General features: G+C 40.0%; 1 protein-coding gene across 8 annotated transcripts in view; it reads left to right on the forward strand.

Annotated features, from left to right (window-relative positions):
- The window catches only part of ATG7 (autophagy related 7), a 319,354-nt gene that overhangs the window by 74,368 nt on the left and 218,873 nt on the right, over positions 1-26,113 (forward strand). For all 8 annotated transcript variants that reach the window (XM_004466355.5, XM_023591107.3, XM_058288959.2 and 5 more), the window contains exons 8-16: positions 650-738; positions 2,706-2,827; positions 7,169-7,259; positions 8,014-8,158; positions 12,992-13,150; positions 20,694-20,888; positions 22,248-22,451; positions 24,617-24,732; positions 25,952-26,027. In XM_004466355.5, coding sequence (XP_004466412.1) covers positions 650-738; positions 2,706-2,827; positions 7,169-7,259; positions 8,014-8,158; positions 12,992-13,150; positions 20,694-20,888; positions 22,248-22,451; positions 24,617-24,732; positions 25,952-26,027 — 1,197 coding nt within the window. The remainder of the gene's footprint in view (positions 1-649; positions 739-2,705; positions 2,828-7,168; positions 7,260-8,013; positions 8,159-12,991; positions 13,151-20,693; positions 20,889-22,247; positions 22,452-24,616; positions 24,733-25,951; positions 26,028-26,113) is intronic.

Raw genomic sequence — 26,113 nt, forward strand, 5'->3', positions numbered from 1 at the left:
GGTGCTCATTGTCTTTTAGAAGAAAGGGGACAGAAAATGTGAAATATGTTATATCTAATGTGTAAAGAGCGATGGAAGCAGAAAGGACAGCATGACCAAATCTACTAAGGGAAATCTTCTCTGAAGAAATGTCATTTTTAATTGAGTAGAGTTTTCCAGATGGAGTTCAATAATATGTTAGCAATACCAAAGGTATCTCACTTTTAAAATTTCATCTGACTGTAGAATTACAATGTAGTGGCCCTTTGATTTTTCTCACTGCCTAAACATTGACAATTTTCAGAGCTTATATTCCCTTTAGAGAGGATTTTCTCTGAGTAAGCACTGACCATTTGCCTGTCTTCGTTCCTTCGCTGTCTTCCTTCTAAATAGATCTAGTTCCTGCTCTATGCCAGGCCCAGTGCAAGGCAAAGGGGCAACAGAGAAGATTTTGACAGCTCCTGCCACCAAGTTCTATAGTCTAGCGAAAGATCCTTTTGCTTTCTTCTCTTCCTTTTAGCCTTTCACCGAGAGTCAAATTTTTAATGCTTTGCAGAATGGCATAAAAAGGGAAAATAGCATACAAAGAGAAAAGGTGGCATAAGCAATGTCTTATACTGTGAATCTGACATGAAACTTGACTCACTCAGAAAGTCTTTTCTGTTCACAGATAACGGTTGGTGTATATGATCCCTGCAACTTAGCCCAGTATCCTGGATGGCCTCTGAGGAATTTTTTGGTCCTAGCAGCCCACAGATGGTATTTACAAGTTTGTGTGTGTGTGTCTGTGTATCTGTGTGTGTGGCCTGTTTCTGTCTGTCTTTGTCTTGTCTATGTAGTGTTGGCAGTATATCTGCCTATGTCTGTCTTGTTTGCTGAAATGCTTTTTTAAGTTTCTGGCATAGGAATCAGTAAGTCAATCATAGTCCAGTTTCCATTACTGGTGAGCCCTGAACCAGGTCTGTTATGAAACTGCATTCTCTCATTGCACTGGACCAAAGATATTTTAGACTGTAGCAGGGCCGGTAGCCAGAAGTCTGGATGCAGAACTTCTTCAGCCTTCCCTTCCAGCTCTCTGGGTCCCTTTCAGGTAGGATTTTCCTGTTGCTACCATCTTCCCTTTTCCCCCTAACCATATAAAAACTAAACTGAGAGTATCCAAAAGGCCAATACACATTTGAAAAGATGTTCAACGGCATGAGTCATCAAGGAAATAAAATTAGAACCATAATGAGGTACTACAATGTACCCTCCAGAATGACTTAAAAAATAAAAAAAGGCAATACCAAGTGTCATCGAAGATGTGGAGCAATTGAAACTCTCAGCACTGCTGGAAATTTGTCTGGGAGTGTCTACCAAAGTTAAAAACCCCTGTAGCTCAGTGGTTTCACTCTCAGGTATATAACCCACAGAAATGTGAATGTAGATACAACCCAACACGTGTAGAAGAATGTTTATAGGGAAGCTGACTTGGCCCAGTGGTTAGGGCATCCACCTACCGCATGGGAGGTCCACGGTTCAAACCCCGGGCCTCCTTGACCCGTGTGGAGCTGGCCCAAGTGCAGTGCTGATGCACACAAGCAGTGCCCTGCCACGCAGGGGTGTCCCTTCGTAGGGGAGCCCCATGCTCAAGGAGTGCGCCCCATAAGGAGAGCTGCCCAGGAATAGTGCCGCACACTCGGAGAGCTGACACAACAAGATGACGCAACAAAAAGGAACACCCTGGTGCCGCTGATAAAGATAGAAGTGGTCCAGAAGAACACACAGAGAGCAGACAACTGGGGGGGGGGGGGGGGGAGCGGCTGTGTGTGGAGAGAAATAAATAAAAAATAAATCTTTAAAAAAAAAAAAAGAATGTTTATAGCAGCATTATTCATAATAACCCCTAATAACCCAGATGTCATTCACCAATGAAATGGATGGTAAATTGTGGTGTATTCATTACAATGGAAGGCTGTATTGCAGGGAATCTAAATGAACTTCTGATACTCAGAAGGATGTATCTGTGGATGAATTTCAAAAACTTAATGTTGAGTGAATAAGTCAGACCTAAAAAATATCCATACTCTATGATACCATTTATATAGAGTTCAGAAACAGGCAAAACCAATGAATGGCTTTAGAAATTACTCCTGAAGGGGTTGGTTAGTGACAAGAATGAGCCTGGAGACAAGTGCCTTTATACTTAGGATTTGTATGCTTTTCTGCATGTCTGCTTAACTTAAGCACAAATGTTTACTTAAAAAAGCTATAAAAGGTAAATTACAGATTGTCCACAGAGGGAGAATGTTTAAAAATCTGCTTTCCAGGTGGTACGTCTAATTGGCCAAATGGGCTTCTAGCTACTGACCAAGGGGCTATTTCATAAAATGTAAGTTTACATGGGGAGAAGGAGGAGAGGAACCTGTGTCTTAGAGGTTTTTTCCTAATGTCTTAGAAAAAAAATTTTTGTGGCTGCGTTTAATAGATTCATTTGTCTGAACTGTGTATGTGCAATGTGATTGTTATATTAAATTCACCTAAAAAAAAATCACAGCCTGTTCAGTTTTCTGCCTCTAAATACGTGGCCCACAGAAGCATATATAGAAATGTTCAAAATCTCTCAAGGGTGTCAGAACTGAATTGAATTGAACTCTGTTCAGCTGGGTTTCCTGAGATTCTTATGTAAGCTCTCTCTCTTTCTTCCCTAAAAAACAAACAAACAAACAAACCGGGCCTGCCAACAGGAGCAGCAGTGTCCAGTCTGTTGAAGTCCTCTGCTTCCGGGACCGCACCATGCAGGGGGCAAGAGACGTCACCCACAGCATCCTCTTTGAAGTGAAGCTTCCAGAAATGGCATTTAGCCCAGGTAATTTGCCGGTCTTTGAGAATGCATGTAATTATCATTTATCAGAAACTGAATCAGGTTTAGTTTCTTTTTCATCCATTCACAATGGCTGCAGAAGGGAAAGAAAAGGGTGACCCCTACCTCTTTGCCAGTGCGAACCCCCTCCCTTTTACAGGGGCACGCTCTGCTATTCAGATAGCAACAGAGGCAGAGTATGTCTTCAGAACATGTTCTCCAGGCAGGTTTTTCCATTTTGAGGGATTTACCCCCCCCCCCATTTTTGTTTGTTTGTTGGAATGAAGTCTTTATTTCTGTCCCTTCTTAAAGGAAAGATGCAGCATTAATGCACTTACATATTAATTTATTACATAGAGTTGTGCATGTTCCTTTTCTCCACTTAAGTAAAGCAACTGGCAGAAGTGCTAATTCTCCTTCCATATTTCCCGCTTGTCATTTGGTCTCTGTGTGGTGGATATCAGCTATTTTCTCCATTTTATAAATCAGGAAACTTAGGCTGTGAGACATTTTTTATATAGCTATATAAATAAGTGTGTGTGTATATATATATATGTATTTATATACATACATTTATATATCAGTTTATATGTACATGCCACTGAGGCAGAATACACTCAAGTTTTGGTCAAATAAGTATAATACCTATCTCACTGAGTATTCCTTATGAAGAATCTATGTTCTGTTGAAAGATAGAATACAGTATCTGGCATAAAACAGATGCTTAACATGCTAATTTGTGTTAATTTATTTAATATGGCACTCAAAGCCCAGCACTCTTTCCACTGCTTTTCAAAGTAAGCTCTCAGATTTATGTGGGTTATAAACTTTCCAGAGTACTTTCACATATATTGTTTAATATGCTCTTCACAGCATCCCCATTCTCTAAGGCACATTACTTTCTTTTTTTATTTTTTATTTTTTAATTTAAATTTTGTCTTTTTTTGAAAAACATTTCAAAAAAATGTTACATTGAAAAATATAACAGGTTCCTATATACCCCACACCCCACCCTTCCCATATCAGCAACCTCTTTCATCATTGTGGCACATTCATTGCATTTGGTGAATACATTTTGGAGCACTGCTGCACCACATGGATTATAGTTTACATTGTAGTTTACACTCTCCCCCAGTCCATTCAGTGGGTTATGGCAGGATATATAATGTCCATCTTTATATATGCAACTTTCTTTAGATTAATCTGTCTAGGCCTTTTGCCTTACAAGGGGAAGGAGTGCTAAAATCTCTTCTAATGTGTTATTTCTCTAGAGTGCAAAAGTCAAAGGGATTCAGGATTGGCTCTGATGACGTCCTATAAGTGATTATATGCTCTAGAAGTGATAAATATCTTAGACTTCTCAGAAGGATTGATAGAGTACTCTGCTCAGTCAGTCAAATGACCAAACTATTTGCTCCCCTGTAGCTATTTCCTTTTTAGTTTAGGGCCTTAAGAAAGCTATTGCCTTTTTTTCAGTCTTTAGTTATTTGCATTTAATATAGCACCCTCTTCTGGCACATTCTAAAATAGCGTCCATATGTTAACATAAATGACAGCTTTGTTTTATTAAACCACAGCTTAAATATGCTTTTGGGGAAATGAGGAGGAATGTTAACTAACAAAGAATGAACTCCTGGTCTGGTATAGGCATTTCTGGTATAGGCTGCTAGGCATTTCTATCTCCCATTTAATCCTTCCAACCACCCTGAGGGGGAGATATTTATCTTCCCATATTTATGATAAAGTTGCTGAATTACTCTTATCCCCACTCCCAATGATACAGCTAATACTTGGTGAAGCTGGCTTTCAAACCCAGGAAATGATATACATATCTATTTGAAAAAGATTTTCTATTATCCAGTAACTCTTTATGCTTGATATTGAATGTAGATTATTTAGTTTAGGAAAGGCAGATCTTCCTTTTTCATGTAAATTAATGTTTCCCACTTAGCTGGAAGTAATACTTTATACTATTTAGGATTCAAGAAGTTATTCTGTATAAATGATGTGAATTAAAGGTTTTAGTATGGTAACACTTCTTGGTATTTCTAAGACTTCCCATAGTGGCAATAGCAATGGCCTAAAAAGTATTATTTTAAATATCCTGCATTTTTTTTTTGCTACTTAGGGCGTGGCCTGGTCCACCCCTCCATGCTGATAGAAAACACATTCAGGCAACTAACTGGCTTAAAGAGTCAGTAGGTGCTGCTGAGAGGGAGAAGAAATCTCCTGTCTGAACCTCTGTCCTTGACAGGGTCCTCCTGGTTGCCCAACCTTGGGAAAACGGGACCTAATTTTCCCCCATTAAGTATGAGTATATCTTATGGGTATGGATTATATAGGGGCAGATAAGGTAGATTAAATATTATTATCGTATATAATATTTTTTTCATTATTGAATATAAACAGCCCAAGGTACATCTAGTTTTCTTAGAAATGGCCATCACAGTTTGAGCACAAAGATGCTTTAATTTGAAATGATATTTTGTTTTCATATCATAAGTTATCTGTATGATAGAAGAAAGCTTCGACTGAAGTTATTAATTACAGCACAGGGCTGTGGTTCCATACTTCTTGTTAAGTTTCTATGCCATGGATTAGAGAAGCATTTTTTACTCAAGATGAGAATAGTAAGGAAGTAAAATAAAATATGCATTACTATGAGGCCTGGGCTCTTTTAAAAGAATTTTGGAGTCTTAAACTCTTTAAGAACACAAATCTTTTTTTAGTGTAAATTTTTCATAGCATTATAAAGGACTACTCTGGCGCGCCTGAGTTCAACCTGCAAGGGACTTTCATTTCCTGATTTCTTGCCTTGAATGATGCCCCTAGCCAAATAGGGCTTTTGAAGATAATTAGCCCCATGATTTCCAGTTAGTTATCCTATCCCAGAAAAGATTGTGTAAACAAAATCAACACCTTGGGTCCATAATTATATTAAGCAACACTGTATTTAAAAACAAAAGCTGATAAATTCCCAAGGAAAGGAAAATAGAGGTGTTGATAGAGATCTGAAAGTAGAAAGATGGCCAAACCAAACCAGTGCACCAGTGGAAACAAACAGAAAATCCATCCTAATGGTCCCATACAGTTTAACTTTGAGTCAAGGAGTGTCTGTTCCTGCAGAGACTGATACTTAAGGCAGCAAGGGGAGGCGAGACTGGATGAAAGAATGCCAAGAATTCCCTGCCAAGGAGTTGAGGCTTTCATATGAACCCTGGGGATTGATTCAATGAGAAAGGAAGAAAAGTGGAGGCCCTGAAGAGACAAGAGTATAAGAGTGGGTGGCCCCCATTAGCAAGATTCACAAGGCCCTGGTACCACTGAGAAAAGTCAGGTATAGGTGAAGGTGAGGAGGTGGCAGGGGTGTTCTGCAAAGCAACTGAGATTCTTGAGAAAGTTTTGCAACAATAGAATAGAGCAGCATTGCCCTGAATGGGTGCCCTGTGGTTTTAATTGACCGTGTGGGATGAGGGAGGGAGATGTGGTGAGTCAAGTCAGTTCAGGAAACCCAAATCCAAATAAAATAAACTGGTTTCTTTACTGTAGACTTTTTAGAGCTTTTGTCATCCTGATGTGCCATGTGAATCTCCAGGTTTGGTTAGAGTGGGGTGGGTATAGAATATAGACATAGATGTTGAGTCAGTTCCCAAGCATACTTAGCCAAGGATCCTTGTCTCCTCAGAACATCACATGGGGCATACTTCGGGAGCTCCTGGAATTATAGTTACAGTGGCTATTCTAGCAGGGGTTAAAAGAGAGGTCAATGGAAAAGGGATAAGTTCCAGAAAGGGCAAGTCGCATGGGTAAAGATGAGCTTGAAGAAGGCAGCATAACAGTGGGACAGTCACCTTGTACTGCAACCTGCACACAGGAGTGTGATGAAGGAGTGGAGAGGCAGAGCAGAGGGACATGGTAAGTAAGGATGGGGAACCAAGGGACATTCTGAGCTCACAGGTTTGAAATCTTAATAGAACTTCCTGTGGAAGGTGTGCTGTGGACAAATCAGATAGAAGACATGGTCATATCTACCCCAAATATGATTGTTTTTTTTTCGGAGCAACTTTCAGTAACCGTGGAAATTGAGGCAACTCGGGCCAGAGTTGAGGGCTCTTTCATCAGCTTGGGTTTGATGTTCTCTAAACAAGATTACTAGTAGCCAAGGAGGATGGAGTGTCAAGGAGCTGGAAATTCAGGCCTGCTAAACTCTTTGAATCAGTGGTGAACTAAAAGGTTACCAGTGTGTGGGCCGTTGTAAATGTTGTCAACCTTTATAAAGCTAGCTTGCTGCTTTACTTGCTTGTTTTTATTCTTTTTCATTAAACTTGTTGTTTTATTTGCCTTAAGATTGTCCCAAAGCAGTCGGGTGGGAAAAGAACCAGAAAGGAGGCATGGGACCAAGGATGGTGAACCTCAGTGAATGTATGGACCCTAAAAGGTATATTCTGGAAGCTCTTTTCCCCAATGCGGCTTTTTGTAAGCCCAAGGCACCCTAGGTTCTGTTAGGGCAGCTGCACTGCCCAATTCCAGGGGTGCTGTTCCCAATGACAAGTGGCATCCCACTCTTTCCTGCCCTGATTCTTAATTGAAGTTTGAGAATGTTAATACAGTGGATATCCTGATGGACCCACAGTTCATCTGGTCTTCTCAGTTTTGTTCTTGCTTCAAGCTTGGACTCTCAGAACTATATACCTGCATCACTATTTAGTTCTTCATTCATTACTGTGCTATTGGCCTACACAGAAGGACATGATGGGAAATATTTCATTAGAAACCACTGTTGCATTTAAGTGAGGATATAAATGCATCTTTTATTTATTGAGGTGACATGAAAGAAATTTCTGTTTTTAGTACTAAGAAAAACTTTCCTTTTAAGTAGCTGGTATGATTGTATTCACAGATACTTGACTGTTACAACTGATTGTACTTCCCTTTTCACCTTGGCTCCTAGGAGCTCAGTATCCACTTTGTGGCTCACCAGTAGCAATTGCAGAGGCTTGGTGTGCAGTCTGTGTGGTAACCTTTCTCTCCCCGCTTTATCCTTAAGCTTCATCATATTTTCCCTTTGATCCCAATTTCCTTGTTATTTGCTGCTGCTTTTCTGTTACAGCATACAAACTTCTTAAATTTTTAGGACAAGCTGGGGCATGAATGAGTGAATTGTGGAGTAAATAAATAATTCTCTCATCTAGATTAGCTGAGTCATCGGTGGATCTAAATCTGAAGTTGATGTGTTGGAGATTGGTCCCTACTCTGGATTTAGACAAGGTCGTGTCTGTCAAATGTTTGCTGCTTGGAGCCGGCACCTTGGGCTGTAATGTCGCCAGGACGCTAATGGTAAGTGCGCGGGTGCCTTGGAGTCCATGCTCCTCTTCTTACTTTCCTCACACTCACCCTTCCCTTCCATTCCTCCTTCTCTCTTATTCCTTTTTCCCCTCCCTCTCTCTCTTCCTGTTTTTTTCCTCTTCCTTTTTTCTCTTTCCTCAGTATCTTTTTAGTTATAAAAGTTATACATGCTCTTATTTTTAAAACTTCAATCAATATAGAAGTGTAGAAGGTAGAAATAGAAAGTCTCCCTCCACCCCCATCCCAAGTACCATTTCTCAGAATGAACTAGACTTCAGAGATTACGATACAGCATCCTTTTTCCAGAATTTTTTGTAGGCATGGACAAACAGAGAGAGAAAAATTGTCTTTCTTGTTATTTATTTATATTTACAAGATTGGGTTATGCTCCGCACACTATGGATGACAGGCTTTGATTTTTAACTCAATAGAAAAATATTTGTAGATGTCTTTCTATGTACTTCATACAATGTATACATAGTATTTTGTTGTGTGACAATATCCTCGATTTACTTAATCAATTTCAGGTTATTTTCCACATTTTTCTAGTAGAGATTCTATTGAAATAAACATTTTTTTACTTGTATCTTTTCATATCCATGGACTTCTTTCCCCTCAAAGAGCCCTAGAAGTAGAATTATTGTGTTAGAGAGAATATACAATTTATATATATTTTTTCAAAATAAATTACTTTCCATAAATATTATATTAGTGACAGCTCTCCTGCACGCTTCCCAAAATTGGATATCATCAACTTTTAAAATCTTTGTCAATTCAATTGGTTAAATAGTAATATTTTATCCTTTAATTTGTGTTTAAATTAGTGAGGATGAGTATTTTTATTTCTTTTGTGAATTTTATTTCTTCTGTTCATGTACTTTGGTTTGTTTCTTTTATTGATTTCGAGTTGTTTCTTTTTTTTTTTAAGAGATTTATTTATTTATTTAATATCCCCCTCCCCCGGTTGTCTGTTCTCTGTGTCTATTTGCTGCATCTTGTTTCTTTGTCCGCTTCTGTTGTCGTCAGCGGCACGGGAAATGTGGGCGGCGCCATTCCTGGGCAGGCTGCTCTTTCTTTCGTGCTGGGCGGCTCTCCTTACGGGCGTACTCCTTGCGCGTGGGGCTCCCCTACGCGGCGGACACCCCTGCGTGGCGCGGCACTCCTTGCACGCATCAGCGCTGTGCATAGGCCAGCTCCACACGGGTCAAGGAGGCCCGGGGTTTGAACCACGGACCTCCCATGTGGTAGACGGATGCCCTAACCACTGGGCCAAGTCTGTTTCCCTCGAGTTGTGTTTCTTATGTTGTGAATATTAACCTTTTTTCTTTGTATATTTTTCTCGATTTCTTTAAAGTATCTTTTGCCAAATGAAAGTTTTTAATTTTTGTTATAAAATATTTCAGTCTTTTCCTTTATGGTTTTGTTTTTTTGTTTAGATCTATATTAATGTGGAATTTATTTTTGTATACAATGAGAGGTATAGATCAAACTTTTTTCCCCACAAAATGGATCACCAGTTGGTTTAATGACATTTATTCGATATTAAAAGTAATCTTTTTCCCACCTTTATCAAATACTAAATCTCTTTATATATCTGGATGTCTTTCTGGTTCTCTTGTTTTTATTTATCTATATCTATCTATCTCTCTATCCATCTATTTATTCCTGTGCTCCTACACTTTTAATTGAAATTATAATTAATCTGTAGATAAATTGGGAAGGATTGACAGCTTTGCAGTATTGATCCTTAGTTCCAAAAGCATGGGAAAAATATTGAGTTTTGTATGCTTATCTTCTATCTGGCCATCTTCTTAAACTCTCTTAGTTCTAATAGTTCTTTGTTTGATTCTTTTGAATTTTGTATGGTGACAAGTCTTCCTCACCAATATTTGTGTCTCTTCTTTCTTTTCCTTGTCTTACAGAATTGGCTAGGACTCCATAGTAATGGTGTATAATACCAATGAGAGTGGGAATCTTTGTTTTATTTCTAACTTTAATGCGAATGCCTCTTGTGTTTTTAGCCTTAATTTTATGTTTGATTGTTTTTTATTAAATGCTCTTCATAAGTTAAGGAAGCTGATTTCTATTTCTACCTTACTATGAGTTTATATTAGAAATAAGATAAATTATTTTAATGTTGACCATTTCTGGAATAAATCCTGTTTATTCATGGTATTGAATTCTCTCAATACACAATTGGATTTAGTTGATAGTGTTTTGTTTTTAACTTTTGTATCTGTGTTCATATGTCAAGTTGGTTTTTAGTTTTATTTTTCCTTGTGGTATCTTTGTATTTTTATAGCTGGGTTATGCTAGTTTTATAAAGTAAACTGAAATCTTTCTGCCTTTGTTTGTGCTCCAGAATAATTTAAAGGTGTGAATTATTGAATTATGTGGTCTTTGATAATTTGGTAAAATTTGTTTATAAATTCATCTGGGCCTAGTGCCTTTTGGAATTTTGTTGAGGGGAGAGGAAATCTTTGGGAATTTTTACAACATTTTCTATGTTGATTCACCTCTTTTGGTATTATACCACTTTTGAGTCAGTTTAGTCATTTTGTTTTCCTCAAAATCATCCATTTCATCTAAATTTGAAAATTAATGAACAGAAAATACATATGGTATTCTCTGGTCATCTTTTAAATCACTTTATCTTCTTTCTAACCTTTTCACATTCTTACTTGTGTTTTCTGTGTTTTCCTCTTATTGATATTTACCAGAAGCTTGTCTATTTTATCAGTCTTTTCAGAGAACCAAATTTTAGATTTATTTATTAGTTCTAAAATTTTTGTTTTTATTTTGTTTGTTTTCAGATTTATTAATTTCTACTTTTATCTTTATTAATTTCTCCCTTTGTGGAATTTGTTTTATTATTCTTTTTCTAGCTTCTAGAATTAGATGCTTAGTTTTTCTTAACATTTAAAAAAATTATAACATCTGTATAGATCCATTATAGAAAATATAGAAAGTATAAAAGTTTGTAAAGCAGGAAAAGAAGACACCCATTTTCCTATCACTGAGAGACTACCATTGTTCCCTTTTTTATTTATTACCTTCTAGCATTTGACCCATGTGTGTTTTTAAATCTTATCTGATATGTAATAACTATGTTCCTTGCTTTTGCCAATTAACATTGTAAGTTCATTCCCATGTCATAAAAAATGATGTCTACAAAGCATTTTAATGCCTGTAGAATATGCCTTCTCGTAGGAGGAATCACAATATACCAAAACATTCTCCTAATACTAGGCCTGTGCATTGTTTCCAGTTTTTTACAAATAATGTTTCAAGGACCGTGGTTGTGATCGTGTTGTTGTCAGCTTTCTTATTATTTCCTAGGATAGTTTACTAGAAGTAGATAAAAGGATATGAACATGTTAAAGATTTTAGAAACATATTGCCAAATTGCTTTCCAGAAAAACTTCACCAGTTTACACTCTTAATCAGTATAGCAGCTCTCTCACCCCCACATCCTCCCCAGCATTGAGTATTGTAATTTTCTTTAATCTTTGCAGATTAGCCATTTAAACTGTGTAGCATTTCAAGAAGCCAACAGTTAAGTGTGAAAGTCCAATGCATGTGACTAACTATGGCATGTTTGTAACTTATGTGGCTTTCTTCCCACTGCCTGGCATGCCCTCCTTTTGCTATTCACTCAGCAACTGCTTATGGAATGCAAAAATACTTCAGAAATAAATATCCAAGCCAACCATCAGTGATTCCTGGATTTTCCATACCTTCATTCCTCCTCCGTGGTAAAATGCTTAGCTGGTAAAAATAACTTCCCAAATTGGGTGGGTACACCAAAAAGTTACCAGTGGGCTTCAAACCAAAAAGCCAGTCTAAACTCTTGCTCATGAAAGTGGATTCTGGCCTGTCATTCTCAAGTATGAAAGCAAATCTTGGGAACTCCGTTGACTTTCCCCCTGCCTAAGTGAGTCTCTAAGTCCCTAATGGAAGGACATTGAAGTAAAAGAGAGACAAGAATTTTAGCCTTTGTAGGCAGCCATGGCAGACCTTCTCTTAGACTGCTGTGCTCACTAATGCTCCACTATGATACATCGGGGAAAAATAAAGGCAGAAATCATCAGGTTGCAACTCAGGAGATCCATTCCCTCCCTACCTTTAACCAGGTGTAAGCCCTTAAGCAAGTAATTTATCTTTTCTGGGCTTTGTTTTCCAGACCTGTGGAATGAAGTGATTGGGCTAAGAATGTCAGAGAGCTGTAAACATGTCATGAAGTCTGTGACATGAAAAGGCTTCCTGAGAATATAGATGCATCCCCCAAATCTCACACTGTGAATAAGGCTTTTGCCTCTTGGAGAAATAGTACAAAGTATTTTACAGTATTATACAGTGGAAAATAACCTGTACTTCATTTTACTGGGGAGTTAATTCAGGCCTTGTATGAGTTTCGAGTGGAGTTTTTATTTATACCTGATTATTCACTGAGAGAGACCAAGGGGTCTGAGAGCTAGCACTAATCTTTTTAGACAGCAGCATAAACAGTTCTTGTGGGACCCACCTCCAAATCTTCCTTTGGTGCCACTGTTGAAAATAATAAAGCATTTGTCAGATCCACCTGACATGTCTTAGTCTCCTGACTACAGGTCACCAGAGGCTGGCTATGTGATTACTTGGCTTTGTGAAGGAAGCTGCCATTCTGTGTAACAGAAATTGAGTTTGCACAATTTGATTTCTGAAGTCTCCTTTATTTTGAGGTTCCCAAGCTGCTCCAAAGCAAAACCCCTTTTAGGGGTCTCAAGAGAGACACCCTGTGAACCAGTCAGCAGAAACACACCATGATGTCCTGTTTCCTTGCAGGGTTGGGGCGTCAGACACGTCACTTTTGTCGACAATGCCAGGATCTCCTACTCCAATCCCGTGCGTCAGCCTCTTTATGAATTTGAAGATTGCCTTGGTGGTGGGAAGCCCAAGGCCCTGGCTGCAGCAGACCGGCTCCAGAAAATATTCCCCGGTGTGGTATGTTGATGCTTCCTGGGAACGCCAGAGGTTTCCTCCGACATTGTTCAATCTTTAAGCCTTGGGGGGGGTGTTGTTGGAAGTGTCAGATACCCTCCGCACACCCCCAGGACTTACCACATGGCCGAGCCCTGGGTTCCTCATCTCAAGATGGGGGTTAGAAAAACAAAACAAAACACTCCTATTATTATTTTGAAAATTAAATGAGGAATGCATGAAAAAATGTTTTGTAACTTGCCAAGCCTTGTATGAGTTCAAGTGGAGGATTTTTGTAGTCCATATGTTTTCATATCCTGCCTTCTTCCAAGACGGATTTCTGCTGGCTTAAAGGGAGTGTATTAGTTTTCCTCCATCACCAGACTACTTGGTAGTTACTTTATACATGTTTATGAAATTAAATCAAATGCACATCTCTCTGTGAAGAAGAAAGATGGGGCTAAATGTTTAGCATTTCGATCTAGCTGCTTCTGATTTTCTGGTTGCATCATTTACTTTAAAAGTGCCAGATAATAAGAGACAAGTCATTCTGTTCATATGACCCAAAATCTCACGCCCCCCCCCTTTTTTTTTTTGAGATCATCCAGCAAAAGATATTCTGCATCTTGCATGCTTACTCAATTTATCTGACAGGGGTTAGCTAAGGAGTCTCCAAAGCATCTGCTTATACTTAAAGCACCACAAGAGGCTGTCAGCACTAGCCAAAAAAGCCCCCTTTCCCAGTTTCTCTGTTTAGTAGTTTAGTGTTAAATTCATCAATTTTAGAAGTCCTTGCATTTGAAGCAACTTTGATGGTTTTGTCCATTTCATTAGTATACCTGAGGGCTGTCATTTATCAAGTCTAATTTAACAGTATTAATTCAACAGTAACACATGCTGGGTGCCAAAATAAATAAGAATAAGTAACAACTCTGCCACTGAAGGGGTGTGTCAGTTAGGTTTCTGCTACAGCAGTCCTGGATATCGAACATTCCCCAAGTCTCCGTGCCTTACTGTTGCAGTTCCGTGCTCCTGGCCAGGCTGGGGGCAGGCTGGGCTCCAGGCTTTGCGTCAGGTTCAGGTCTGCTCTCTCCATAATCATTTAAAATTCTAGGCTGAAGGAGGAGCAACAGTCACCTGGGTCCTACTCTTATGCCGGAAGCGTAAAAGAGTTGATGAAAGTGTACTGTACCTCTTCAAGTCTCTGCTCAGCAATGGCACACAGCCACATCATCCATTTCCACTGCCAACGCAAGTCACAGGACCAAGCACAAAGTCAGCAGAGCTAATCCTTAGAGCTGCTGTCCCTAGTGGGAGATCCTGCAAAGTCATATGGCAAAGGGCATGGATATAATTCTGTTAGAGGGGCCAAGACTCTTGCACCAATATCTCTTCATCAACTCAAATACATAGCCTCATGAGCAGCTTCTTTTGATCAAGTTATGAGGAAAGAAAAACTCCAGGTCTAATTTACAGAAGGGTCAACTGAATATATTGCTGTGAGCAGAAAATTGACTGTTGCTAGGCTACAGCTCCATTTCAGGGTTAAAGGTGGACCTTGGAAGTGCACAGTTGGGAAAAATAATTCAGGCTATCATTGGTGAGTATTATGAACTCCCTTCAGGGCCCAGACAGACCTGGCTTTGAATCTGAGCTCTGCCACTTACCAGCTACCTGAGATTTTTGACTGCCCAAGTCCTAGCTATCATCTGTGACCCAGGGCAGTCCTCTTGTTTATTTGTTCAGTTATCCTATTACTTACCTTTTCATTCATTCATCAACTATTTATTTTAGTCCTACTGTGTGCTAAGAACTGGTAAACAAGACAGATATAGTCTCCCCAACCTCATGGAGCTTATAGTCCAGTGGTGTAGACTGTTGTTAACAAATACTCTAACAAATAATTATAATCATAATAAGTGCAATGAAGGAGAAACTCAGTTGGGCCTGACCTAGACTTGGGGCATCAGAGAGCTGGCTCAGTAAAGGGTAATGGAATTTTCTATGCCAGTGCCTGAGGCAGGAAGAAGCATGGTGCTTTGTGGAACTGTGAGAAAACCAGAGTGGCTGGAGCCCAGAGGTTGTGGAAGGCAGACCTGAGGCTAGAGCAGAATCAAGGGCCAGATTGTGCTGGACCTTAGAGCAAGCTAAACTTTTCTTGAAAAAATTCACTGGGACCGTGCCTCTTTCTTAGCACTTAATAATTTTCCCTCTTGGGTTATTAAGCTCCTGAGGCCAGGGGCCAAGTGTCTTAAGTTTCTCTTCAGGGAAGCGGACTTGGCCCAATGGATTGGGCATCTGCCTACCACATAGGAGGTCCGTGGTGCAAACCCCGGGCCTCCTTGACCTTTGTGGAGCTGGCCCATGCTCAGTGCTGATGCGCGCAAGGAGTGCCGTGCCACGGAGGGGTGTCCCCCACGTAGGGGAGCCCCACGCACAAGGAATGCGCCCCATAAGGAGAGCCACCCAGCACAAAAGAAAGTGCAACCTGCCTAGGAATGGTGTCACACACACACAGAGCAGACACAACAAGATGACACAACAAAAAAAAACACAGATTCCTGGTACCACTGATAAGGATAGAAGCAGTCACAGAAGAACACAAAGTGAATGGACACAGAGAGCAGACAACTGGGGCTGGGGGAGAGAAAAAAATAATAATAATAAGTTTCTCTTCCACACGCCTTGTATGTAATAGATAATGTACAGAACTCATCAAAGTATTAGTGAAATGCATCAAATTCATCAAAAATACTTGTGAAACTAATTCATTGGCTAACCAGATAGAGATTTTCTTTATATGCATGATTTAGTATAGCTTATTCATTAAAAAAAAATTTATTGCCACCTTCCTTCTACCAGGCTGTGCACAAAAGGCAAGACGTATAGCAGTGAATAAGACATGGCCCTTCCCTCGTGGAGACTGTGTTCTAGTTGAGGAAATGTATCTTGAATTAAATAACTATTTGACTGTAATCAAAGTAAGTGCTAAGGAAGATAATTAGGGGGTGCTAAGGTAATACAGGGGTGGGGACTTGGGTAGGCACTGGGGACCAGGAAGGGCTTTCTTGAGGAGAAGACATTTGCAGTGTGCTCTGAAGGAATTAATTAAGAAAAGAGGTTTGGGGGAGGCAGGCAAGGGCTGAGAGAGGTAGGAGAGGCCAAGGGCTAGGAGGAGCATTCCAGGAAAGAAAAGTGGCCTTTGAGGTTAGATGTGTTAAAGAAAGATCTTCCCAGATATCTGGTTATCTAGAAAAGCCGAAAGATTGGTTCTGCAAATGCAAAATTATCTAATTTGTGCCACTCCTCACCTGTTTAGTTGTTGCAAAATTATAATCTCAGTGCTTTCAAAGTCTAGTGACATTTGATTTGGGGGAAAAAAGCAATGTACAATAGATTTCTTTCAGACTTTTTATTTTGGGATGATTATACATTCACTATATGCAAAGAAATGTACAGGGAGGTCCCGTGTACCCCCAGCCCCCCCGGAGATGGTTTGCTCAGGGGACAGTGGTTTCACATGGCTGGCTAGCTGAAACTATCTTTAAAAAACTCCTTCAGAACCAGAAAGTCTAACCTTTCATTTTTGCTCTAAAATACCCTTGACCAAAACCAACCATGTTCTGGCCTGAAATCTTCAACTATACCCAGGTCCACAATATAAGAAACCCTTGAATTTACCTGCATGGTATCCCTTGAGTGCTTACTTCTTTTCTGCTCCACTATAGAGGGTCACATTTGCCTTTTCTCGGTGCTTTAAAAAATGCTCTCATAAAATTAGGTGAGAAGAGCTGCTCTGCTACAAATACCATGCCTAACCATGGGGTTAGCTTAACTGAATAAGAGAAAACTGACTTTTAATGAATTAAATAACTATTTGAAGTCAACAACTTTTTAAAATAAATGAGGCAATAAAATGTAGAATTATGGAGCCAGACCCCAGGCATCTGTAGACATCTACTTGTAGCCTTGATGAGTAACTGATACTGAACTAGTCTTCCTACCATAAACAACTATGCACCTGAGAAAATTATATAAAGTGACTCTTTGCAGACAATGAACAATAATCAGTAAGAGACTGTGATCCCAGAAAAAAGGGAAAGAAACAATGTTTGTCCCCAACTTACTGCATGGGGGCATTTTCTGGTCCATAGAAGAGCCCCTGAGGAGCCCAAAAGATTCTTGGACTTGAGAAGCTTAGGAAACACATCAGAGTGCAGAGCAACTGAGGTAGCTGGAATTTGCAGGGCAGAATACGAGCGATGAGGGAACTTTCCAGAGAAGCAGTCTCAGAGAGTCTCCTGACTCTTTGACATTAAGCTACACATGCATAGGGTGAGACTCTGAGGCTGGATATGAAACAACCACCAGGGAGCTGTGAGCATAGGGAAGATTCCAGAGCTCACACAAAGCCTGAGACATTGGAGTTCCAGTTATCCACAGTAAAGAGACTCACTGAATACCCTTGAGCTTTAGTTGATACCCCAAAAAAGGCTATAGAACTCAAAATAAAGCTGAACCCATAAAGCTTCTAGAAGAAAGCATCTTAGCAATGCTACCCAGACCCCATCTCAGAGATTCCAATTTAAATGGTCTGGGGAAAAGCCTGGGCATTAGGAGTTTTTCAAACTCCCTCAATATGGGAAATCTGTATTTTCTGTCGTTTTGTTTTGTTTTTTTTCTTTCTGTCAACTTACAACTTCTCTAATTATAAAGAAGAAGAAAAAAAAAAAAAGAAAGGGAAAAAACCCTCTAATGTGCAGCTGAGGTTGAGAACTATTGTGTTAAATGCTGGATTCCAGCCTCAGGAGTCTGGATGGGCCAAGGAACCTTTCCTAAGTTGGTTTACTGGCTGAAATTTTAGCAAGTTGAGATTCATTTAGGCTAGTGAAGTTTATCCTTCATGTGGATAAGTTTCAGTTAAAGTATTACTCAAAAGGTCAGAAATGGTATTGAGTTAAAATACCTACATGATAGCTTTGTGGCTCAAGCTGCGCTATCCCAGTTTAAAAGTCTTCGTCAATGGGGGAGGGGTGGCATGTTGGATTGGGGGTATATGGTGACCTCATATTTTTTTAATGTAACATTTTAAAGAAAATAAAGAGAAAAAAAAATTTTTTTAAAGATTAGAGGGAAGCGAATTTGGCTCAACTGATAGAGCATCTGCCTACCATATAGGAGGTCCAGGGTTCAAACCCAGGGCCTCCTGACCCGTGTGGTGAGCTGGCGCACCGCAGTGCTGATGTGGGCAAGGAGTACCATGCTGCACACATATCCCCCATGTAGGGGAGTCCCACGCACAAGGAGTGCACTCTACAAGGAGAGCCGCCCTGTGCGAAAAAAGCATAGCCTGCCCAGGAGTGGCGCCACACACACAGACAGCTGATGCAGCAAGATGATGCAACACAAAGAGACACAGATTCCTGATGCTGCTGACAAGAACCTAAGTGGACACAGAAGAACACACAGCAAATGGATACAGAGAGCAGACAATGGGGGGGGGGGAAGGGGAGAGAAATAAAATAAAAAAATAAATCTTTAAAAAAAATAAAAGGCTTCATCAATTATAATATGCTAGTGAGGTACTATTGTTGTGATTCTTACTCTGGTTGTTGCTTTTATTATTGTTTGTTACAGTATTTGGCATATGGTAGACACACAAGACTTATTACTTTCTTAATTCATTAATGAGGTCCCGATGGTTGTCTTTGTGGTGTTCTCATTGTTAAAATGAACTCGTTTGTGAATGTTTCTTCTTTTTTTTTTTTTTTGAAAGATTCATTTTTTATTTATTTCTCTCCCCTTTTCCCCGACCCCCACGTGGCAGGGCACTCCTTGCGCATATCAGCACTGCACATGGGCCAGCTCACCACACAGGTCAGGAGGCCCTGGGTTTGAACCCTGGACCTCCCATGTGATAGGCGGATGCTCCATCAGTTGAGCCAAATCCACTTCCCTGTTTCTTCTTTCTGAAGTCCTTTCTGTCTGGGGTGCTTTCCTTCTTCACTTGTAACTTTTTTCCCACTCCTTTCTTTTACTTTTTACTTTTAAAGAATTTCAAAGTTGACAGTTGCAAAAATAATACAAAAACCATACAAAGAACTCCAGCATACCTCCACTAAGATGCCCAGATCCACCAACTCTTAACATGTTGCCACATTTGCTGTATCATTCTTTCCTTCTCTCTCTCTCTCTCCATCTTTGAATTATCTATCCATCTATTTTCTAAACATTTGAGAGTAGGTTGAATTCATCATGCTCCTTGGTTTTTCATTACCCATCATCCATGTATTCATCTATCTGTCCATGTATCTATCCGTCTGTTTTCTAAACATGTGAGAGTAGGTTTATTCATCATGCTCCTTGATTTCCAATTCTTTTTAGGAGTTTTTAAAACTACCTCAGTATGGGAACTCTGTATTTTCTGCATGATTTTTTTTCTGTAAACTTAAAACTTCCGTTGCTGTTACTACTGTCTCTTTCTTGAATTCTAGCTGTTAGGTTTAAAGTTGAAGATAAGCAGAAAGGATCTACAGTCTACAAAATAGATTTTCTTTTGAAAAGGACCTACTTGCCCTATACCCACAGCTTTTTTTTTTTCCCCCAATAAGGGAGGGTGAATGGGAAAAAAAAGTAATGTTTTCACATAGTTCCCCAGGACCAGTGGTATGCAGGAGATGAAGGATGCAATTTACGTTTCTTAGAACATGTTTTCTGTGAAAAGTCACTGTTCCTGGCCTCCTTAGTACCCATCTGTGGCTCACTGTTAATCTGCTAAAACATGGTGGGGCCCTCAGAGGGGCAATGGCAGGTGATGGAGCTGCTCTAAAGCCCTTGTAAAAAAATCCTGAATTTCTCACATTGAGGGAAACTCAGGATGCCGGGCAGCTTCTACTTTTGAAAAGGGAAAGAATCTTTATCTACATGCTCTTAACTAGATTTATTGGCTGAAAATTAGCAAATAGAAGTTTTTTTTAGTTGTTTTGTTTTTTGTTTTTGTTTTTTGTAGGGGGAAGGGAGGCTTAAATGCATATAGCCCCTGAGAGGATTAAGAGAAGACTATCATTCTAATCTAATGTGCATTCATTAAAGGGAGTTAGGTTTGGTATAACATCCCATTCGGAGATGTTACGCACTAAAGAAATGGAGGGGAAGGCAATTTTGAAATAAGTTGGGAGAGAGAGTCTGGCTGGAAAGAGGGTATGTAGACAGTCAGAAGGCACTGTGATGAAGCTTCTTAGCCCATGGTGGAAGGAGAGAGCCAAAGATACACAGTTTTCTCTAGTGCTCACCTTGCCTCAGATGGGAAGTGTCCCCCTTCCACTTTGGAGCTGAGATCTGTATGTCTCTACACGCTGCTTTATCCTGCCTCAGGGGCACTGGGTTGGCAGGACAAGGTGCTCTAGGACACAGAAGTGAAGAGGTGGGGGGTATGGATAGTATAAGTAAAAAGCAGCGTAATCACGCTCAGAGAAATTCCCAGCTGTAAGTGACTATGCACACGTTTATACCATGGGAAAATGCGTTCACACGTGTTCCACACATATCCATCTTGGTGTCTTCCTAGAATGCCAGAGGGTACAACATGAGTATCCCCATGCCTGGCCATCCAGTGAACTTCTCCAGCATTACCCTGGAGCAAGCCCGCAAGGATGTGGAGCAACTGGAGCAGCTCATTGAAAGCCATGATGTCATCTTCCTGTTGATGGATACCAGGGAGAGCCGGTGGCTTCCTGCTGTCATCGCTGCCAGTAAGAGAAAGGTAGAGTGTGGGTATCCCGGGACTCTCAGCTCTGCCTGTGACTTGGTGTACCACTCCCCTCTAGGCAGAATGGGCCCCTTCCCCACCCCATCCCCAAAAAGAGGTGCGATTTCTGTGACCTGGTAGCATGGTGCCGAGGGCCGTCCAGGGCAGACACTATCTTTGCCTAACACACCATCATCCAGTATATTTGTTGTTTACTGTAATCTTCCTAACAATGCTTTGAGGTACTCTACACTAGAAAGTGTACTACACTTACTTGAAAATGTAAGCACTCAGAGGACGAGGGTGTTGTCTTATTCACTGCCGTTTGCTCATGTGCACCTTCAACAACCAAGAGTACTGCTGAATAAATCATGCTACTTATGCATGATGGAATCATACACAACCATTCACGATTGTGTTCTCAAGGAATCTTATGTATGTTTTTTTTTTCTTTTGTCATTTTTGTTTTTCTATTTTTTATTTTTGTATTTTAAAAATTTTTAAGAATTTTAATGAGATGGAAAATGCCACATTATGTTCAGTAAGCAAGATATAGCAGCATATATATTAGTTATGTATATATGAGTGTATGTGGAGAGGAGAGAAGGAAAATGGGGGGGCAGGATAAAGAAAAGGAAGGACAGAAAAGGAAAGAGAGAATGTAACAGGAAGAAATAGTCAAACTGTTAGTAGGAATTATTTGAGCTGGTGGGATTGCAAGATTTTTGTTTTCTCCTATTTGTTTTTTCTTTCATTTTCAGACATTTGGGGGGAAATGTTAAATTACAATCAAGAGACGTTCTTATTGCATAAAGAGAAAGGAAACTTCTTAAAAGCCTGTATGGAGATCTGAATGTTGTCACAATAAAATTTTTTTTAAAAGTCCAAGTAGAGAATCAATTGTATAGTATGTGAATCACAGCTCAATTCCACATAGATTGTTTTAAACAACCAAAAACAACAAAGCTATATGGACACTACAAGTATAACATAATGGTAGAAAGAATGGGCTTGAGAATGATATAGACTTGGTTTTATAAACCTATTTTACTTCTTACCAGCTTAGCATCCTTGGGCAAATTATAGCACTAACCTTTCTGACCCTCAATATCTTCATCTGTAAATGGCACATGTTTGTCGGGAGTTTTAAGTGAAATGAAGTGAGGTGAGTTATGTAAATCACTTCTCAAGATTTTGGCCTTAATAAGCCCTTAGCATTGGGTAGCTTTTGCCATCACTGACTTCTAGAATCTAATTACGCCCATAAGCAAATACTTATAAAATGAATAAGGAAAGCTGACCAAATATTAAATTAGTCATGGCTTGAAATATATCTCTCTCTTAACTTGTGCTCTTGTTCCTTGAACCCCACAGCTGGTCATCAATGCTGCCTTAGGATTTGACACATTTGTGGTCATGAGGCATGGCCTTAAGAAACCTAAGCAGCAGGAAGCCGGAGACTTGTGTCCCAGCCACCCTGTGGTATCTGCTGACCTCCTGGGCTCATCACTTTTTGCCAACATCCCTGGCTACAAACTTGGCTGCTATTTCTGCAATGATGTGGTGGCCCCGGGCGATGTAAGTGGATTTCTTTATAGTTCTGAATATATCCTATGACCATTGTGTTCCCTGGGGCAGAGAGACCCAGCTCTTTCAATTATGACTATTTAAATATTGTCTTTTAATAGAGAAGACTTCTGTTTCTCTGGGGTTGGCATTATCCCACCATGAGCCTTGATTAGCATCATCTGCTGTGTGCAGCTATTCGCTGTTCACTAATAGAAGTGCAAATACAAACTTTTTCTGCAAGAAAACTGCAGGACATATTGGTCCCTGATAACACTCAGCATTCTTTCTGGTGCTTATCTCAGTGAAGAAAGCATTAAATGCGGAGTTCAAAGACACAGATTCTGCTTTGGTCCTTGACACTGTCTCACTGGATAATTTTCAGGGAGCCTCTTAGACTCCCTATGCCTCTGCAAAATGGTGTGTGGATAGGGATGTCAGATTTAGCAAGTGAAAATTACAGGTTGCCCGGTTAACTTTGAATTTCAGGTAAATAATGAATAAGTTTATCTTTTTAAGATGAATATATACCTTGCAATATTTGAGACTTATTTATCTTTAAAAAAAAATTTATCCATTGCTTATCTGAAGTTAATTTAACTTGGCCTCTTGTGTTTTTATCTGACAGTCCTTATAGATGAGGGCTGAGAATACTTGCCCTGCCAACTCAAAGGATAAGGTGGGCCACATGAAATTACTTTGGACAGCAAGCACAACCCTATACAAATGTAAGCTTCTATGGCACTGATGACACCACACAAGCCAGAGTCTGCAGAAATGGTCTTTTCTTAGTACAGATGTTAATTCTATTGAAGTAAATAAAGCAGAGGTGTTTTTGTACCCTGCCCTCTATACTCCTCTTCTTTTTAAACTTGTTCCTTAATATTTCATACCTCTTTTGGATGGCTGGCTTTTATATCCTGCCAGTATAAAGAAAAAAGAGGGAAGCAGACTTGGCCCAATGGGTAGGGCATCCACCTACCACATGGGAGGTCCGTGGTTCAAACCCCGGGCCTCTTTGACCCGTGTGGAGCTGGCCCATGCGCAGTACTGATGCGCACCAAGGAGTGCTGTGCCATGCAGGGGTGCCCCGCGCGTAGGGGAGCCCCATGCGCAAGGAGTGCGCCCCATAAAGAGAGCCACCCAGTGTGAAAGAAAGTGCAGCCTGCCCAAGAATGGTACTGTATATACGAGAGCTGACACAGCAAGATTACACAACAAAAAGAAACACAGATTCCCATGCCACTGACAACAACAGAAGCAGACAAAGAAGAACACATAGCAAATGGACACAGAGAACAGACAACTGTGGGGGGGGGGGAAGGGGAGAGAAATAAATAAAAATAAATCTTAAAAAAAAAAAAAAGATAAGCATTCTTTAATGTGAAGAACAATGGCTTACGCTCCTGATCATGGTGTTATAATATACAGCTGGTCTTTTTAGTTGCGGACAGCAAGATTAAGGGTTGACTAAGGGTCAATTCCAGTTTAGTTACATTCATTCCAAAGGTGAAATTTTCAGAGTCAAATGATCTCGAACCAACTCTTAGATTTCTGCAGTTGTAAGATCAGAATTTCTTAGGTTGGACTAATGAAGATTTATGTATAGGAGGCATGTTGTAGCAAAAATACTTGTATGTAAGACTTAGGCTCACACTCGGGGTGCTGAGATGCCCACACTGTGAGAAGCACCTAGGAACTGAGGACTGCAGGATAGCAAACGAATGGCTCCCATCTCTAGGTCACTCTGAGGCATTAACTCCTTAATTAGAATGACAGGTAGAATTACCTGCATTATTCAAATTGCTCTTCCTCTCTGTGTCTCTTTTTCTTAATTGTCAAGTCCGGGAGAGTTGAATTGAGTCAATTTAAGGCACCTAGGCTGCAGTTCCACTTTATCATGCATCTGGGCCATCATTTTTGGTTGGTGTCCCCCAGTCTTTCATTGGTTTATGACTGCTAATCCTTTTTGGCATGTTGACTAATTTAGTACCCTAAATTGTGTATATTGTTTTCACTTGATATTCCCAAGAAATGACTTTATTTGAAGCTGAATGTCCTTTGCTGTCAGCTTTTGCTCATATTGGATAACTGTATTATGAAGACGCTTCATGCTTCTGACAGCAAGAGTTGAGTGAAATAGAACTTTCAGCACATGTCAAATTGTTTCTTTGTAGTCAACCAGGGACCGGACCTTGGACCAACAGTGCACTGTGAGTCGTCCAGGATTGGCTATGATTGCGGGAGCCCTGGCAGTGGAATTGATGGTGTCGGTTTTGCAGCATCCAGAAGGGTGAGTTTGCTATTTGAAGATGGGTGTTCAAACAAAGAAATTTGTTTCCACTTGACTGTATAATACACACACTGATTTATTTTTTAAACACTTGCATAGTGCTTACTTTGTGCTAGGCACTCCTAACACTTTGCAAATATTAACTTATTTAATCCTCATGGCAAACCTATTAGGAAAGAACTATTATTATTAGTCCCGTTTTTTATGGGGAAATTGAGGCATAGAGAGGATAAGTAACTTGCCAAAATTTGCACAGCTAAATAAGTAGTGGAGTTGGAATTTAGCCTGACCAGTTTTTCTCCACAGCAAATCACCATTCTATGATATTTGTAATACAAGCAGAGAAGAATCGAATTTTTGAACGATTAATTTTCCAGTTCTCAGAAAGCAAATTATCATGAATATTCTTTTTATCTCATGACTCAGAGCTTTTCTATGCCATTGAAAAGATGGGCTGTTTATAGTTTGGAAGCATTTGTAGCTAGTATAGATACTCTGGAGTTAAATGAAAATAAGCTTTTTTGGGTCTCATTCTTTTCTTTGTCATCCCCTTGGCTATCCCTGCCATTTAAGGTTATTGCAACCTCCTGACAGGAAGTATATGGAATAGCATCTTTAAAAACTGTTTCTTTGATTCCTTGACACTGACCCCACATTTGCCCTGGTCTGAGGTTAAAACCAGGATCTGAGTCACCTCTCTTCTGTGACATAAATAAACTTTGCACCCTTTGTTCAGAAAGGAGTGAGTTAGTTCTCTAGCGCATTTGATTCCTCCCAAAAATATTGTTTTAGAAGCATTTATATCACCCAAAGAAGCAAAGGATAGACTGTGCCTAATTTCTAAACAAAGACATGCTGTGATGTTTTACAAGACTCTCTCAGAGAAGGGGAATTAGCATTCTTTGGCCTATCATGTGTCCAACATTGTGCTTGGCAAATTATCTAATTTATTCCTCACGACAACCCTATGAGACAGTTTATTCCTATTTTATAGATGATGGACATGAAGCACAGAGAGGTAAAGCCACTTGCCTAGAGTGGCAAGTTCACATTTTTAAAAAAATTACTCTTCCTGCCACTGCCCACCCCTCCAGGAAATTGGGTTTTCAGTAGCTCCTGCCACTAGCCAGGGGTGTTCTGGTTTTCCTTATAAACGTTCACCGACTGCCTTGGGTCATCTTCACATGTGCTAAATATGAACTTTGCCTCCTTCCCTCAGGGGCTACGCTGTTGCCAGCAGCAGTGATGACCGAATGAATGAGCCCCCAACCTCTCTTGGGCTTGTGCCCCACCAGGTTAGTGAGTTGGAAATGAAACCACAGTTCTGGTCGTGATCCCATTGGTGTAGGGGGAAGCATTTAGGGACATGCTCACCATTCTG

Source organism: Dasypus novemcinctus, chromosome 26, assembly GCF_030445035.2.
Source record: "Dasypus novemcinctus isolate mDasNov1 chromosome 26, mDasNov1.1.hap2, whole genome shotgun sequence".
Taxonomy (NCBI): Eukaryota; Metazoa; Chordata; class Mammalia; order Cingulata; family Dasypodidae; genus Dasypus; species Dasypus novemcinctus.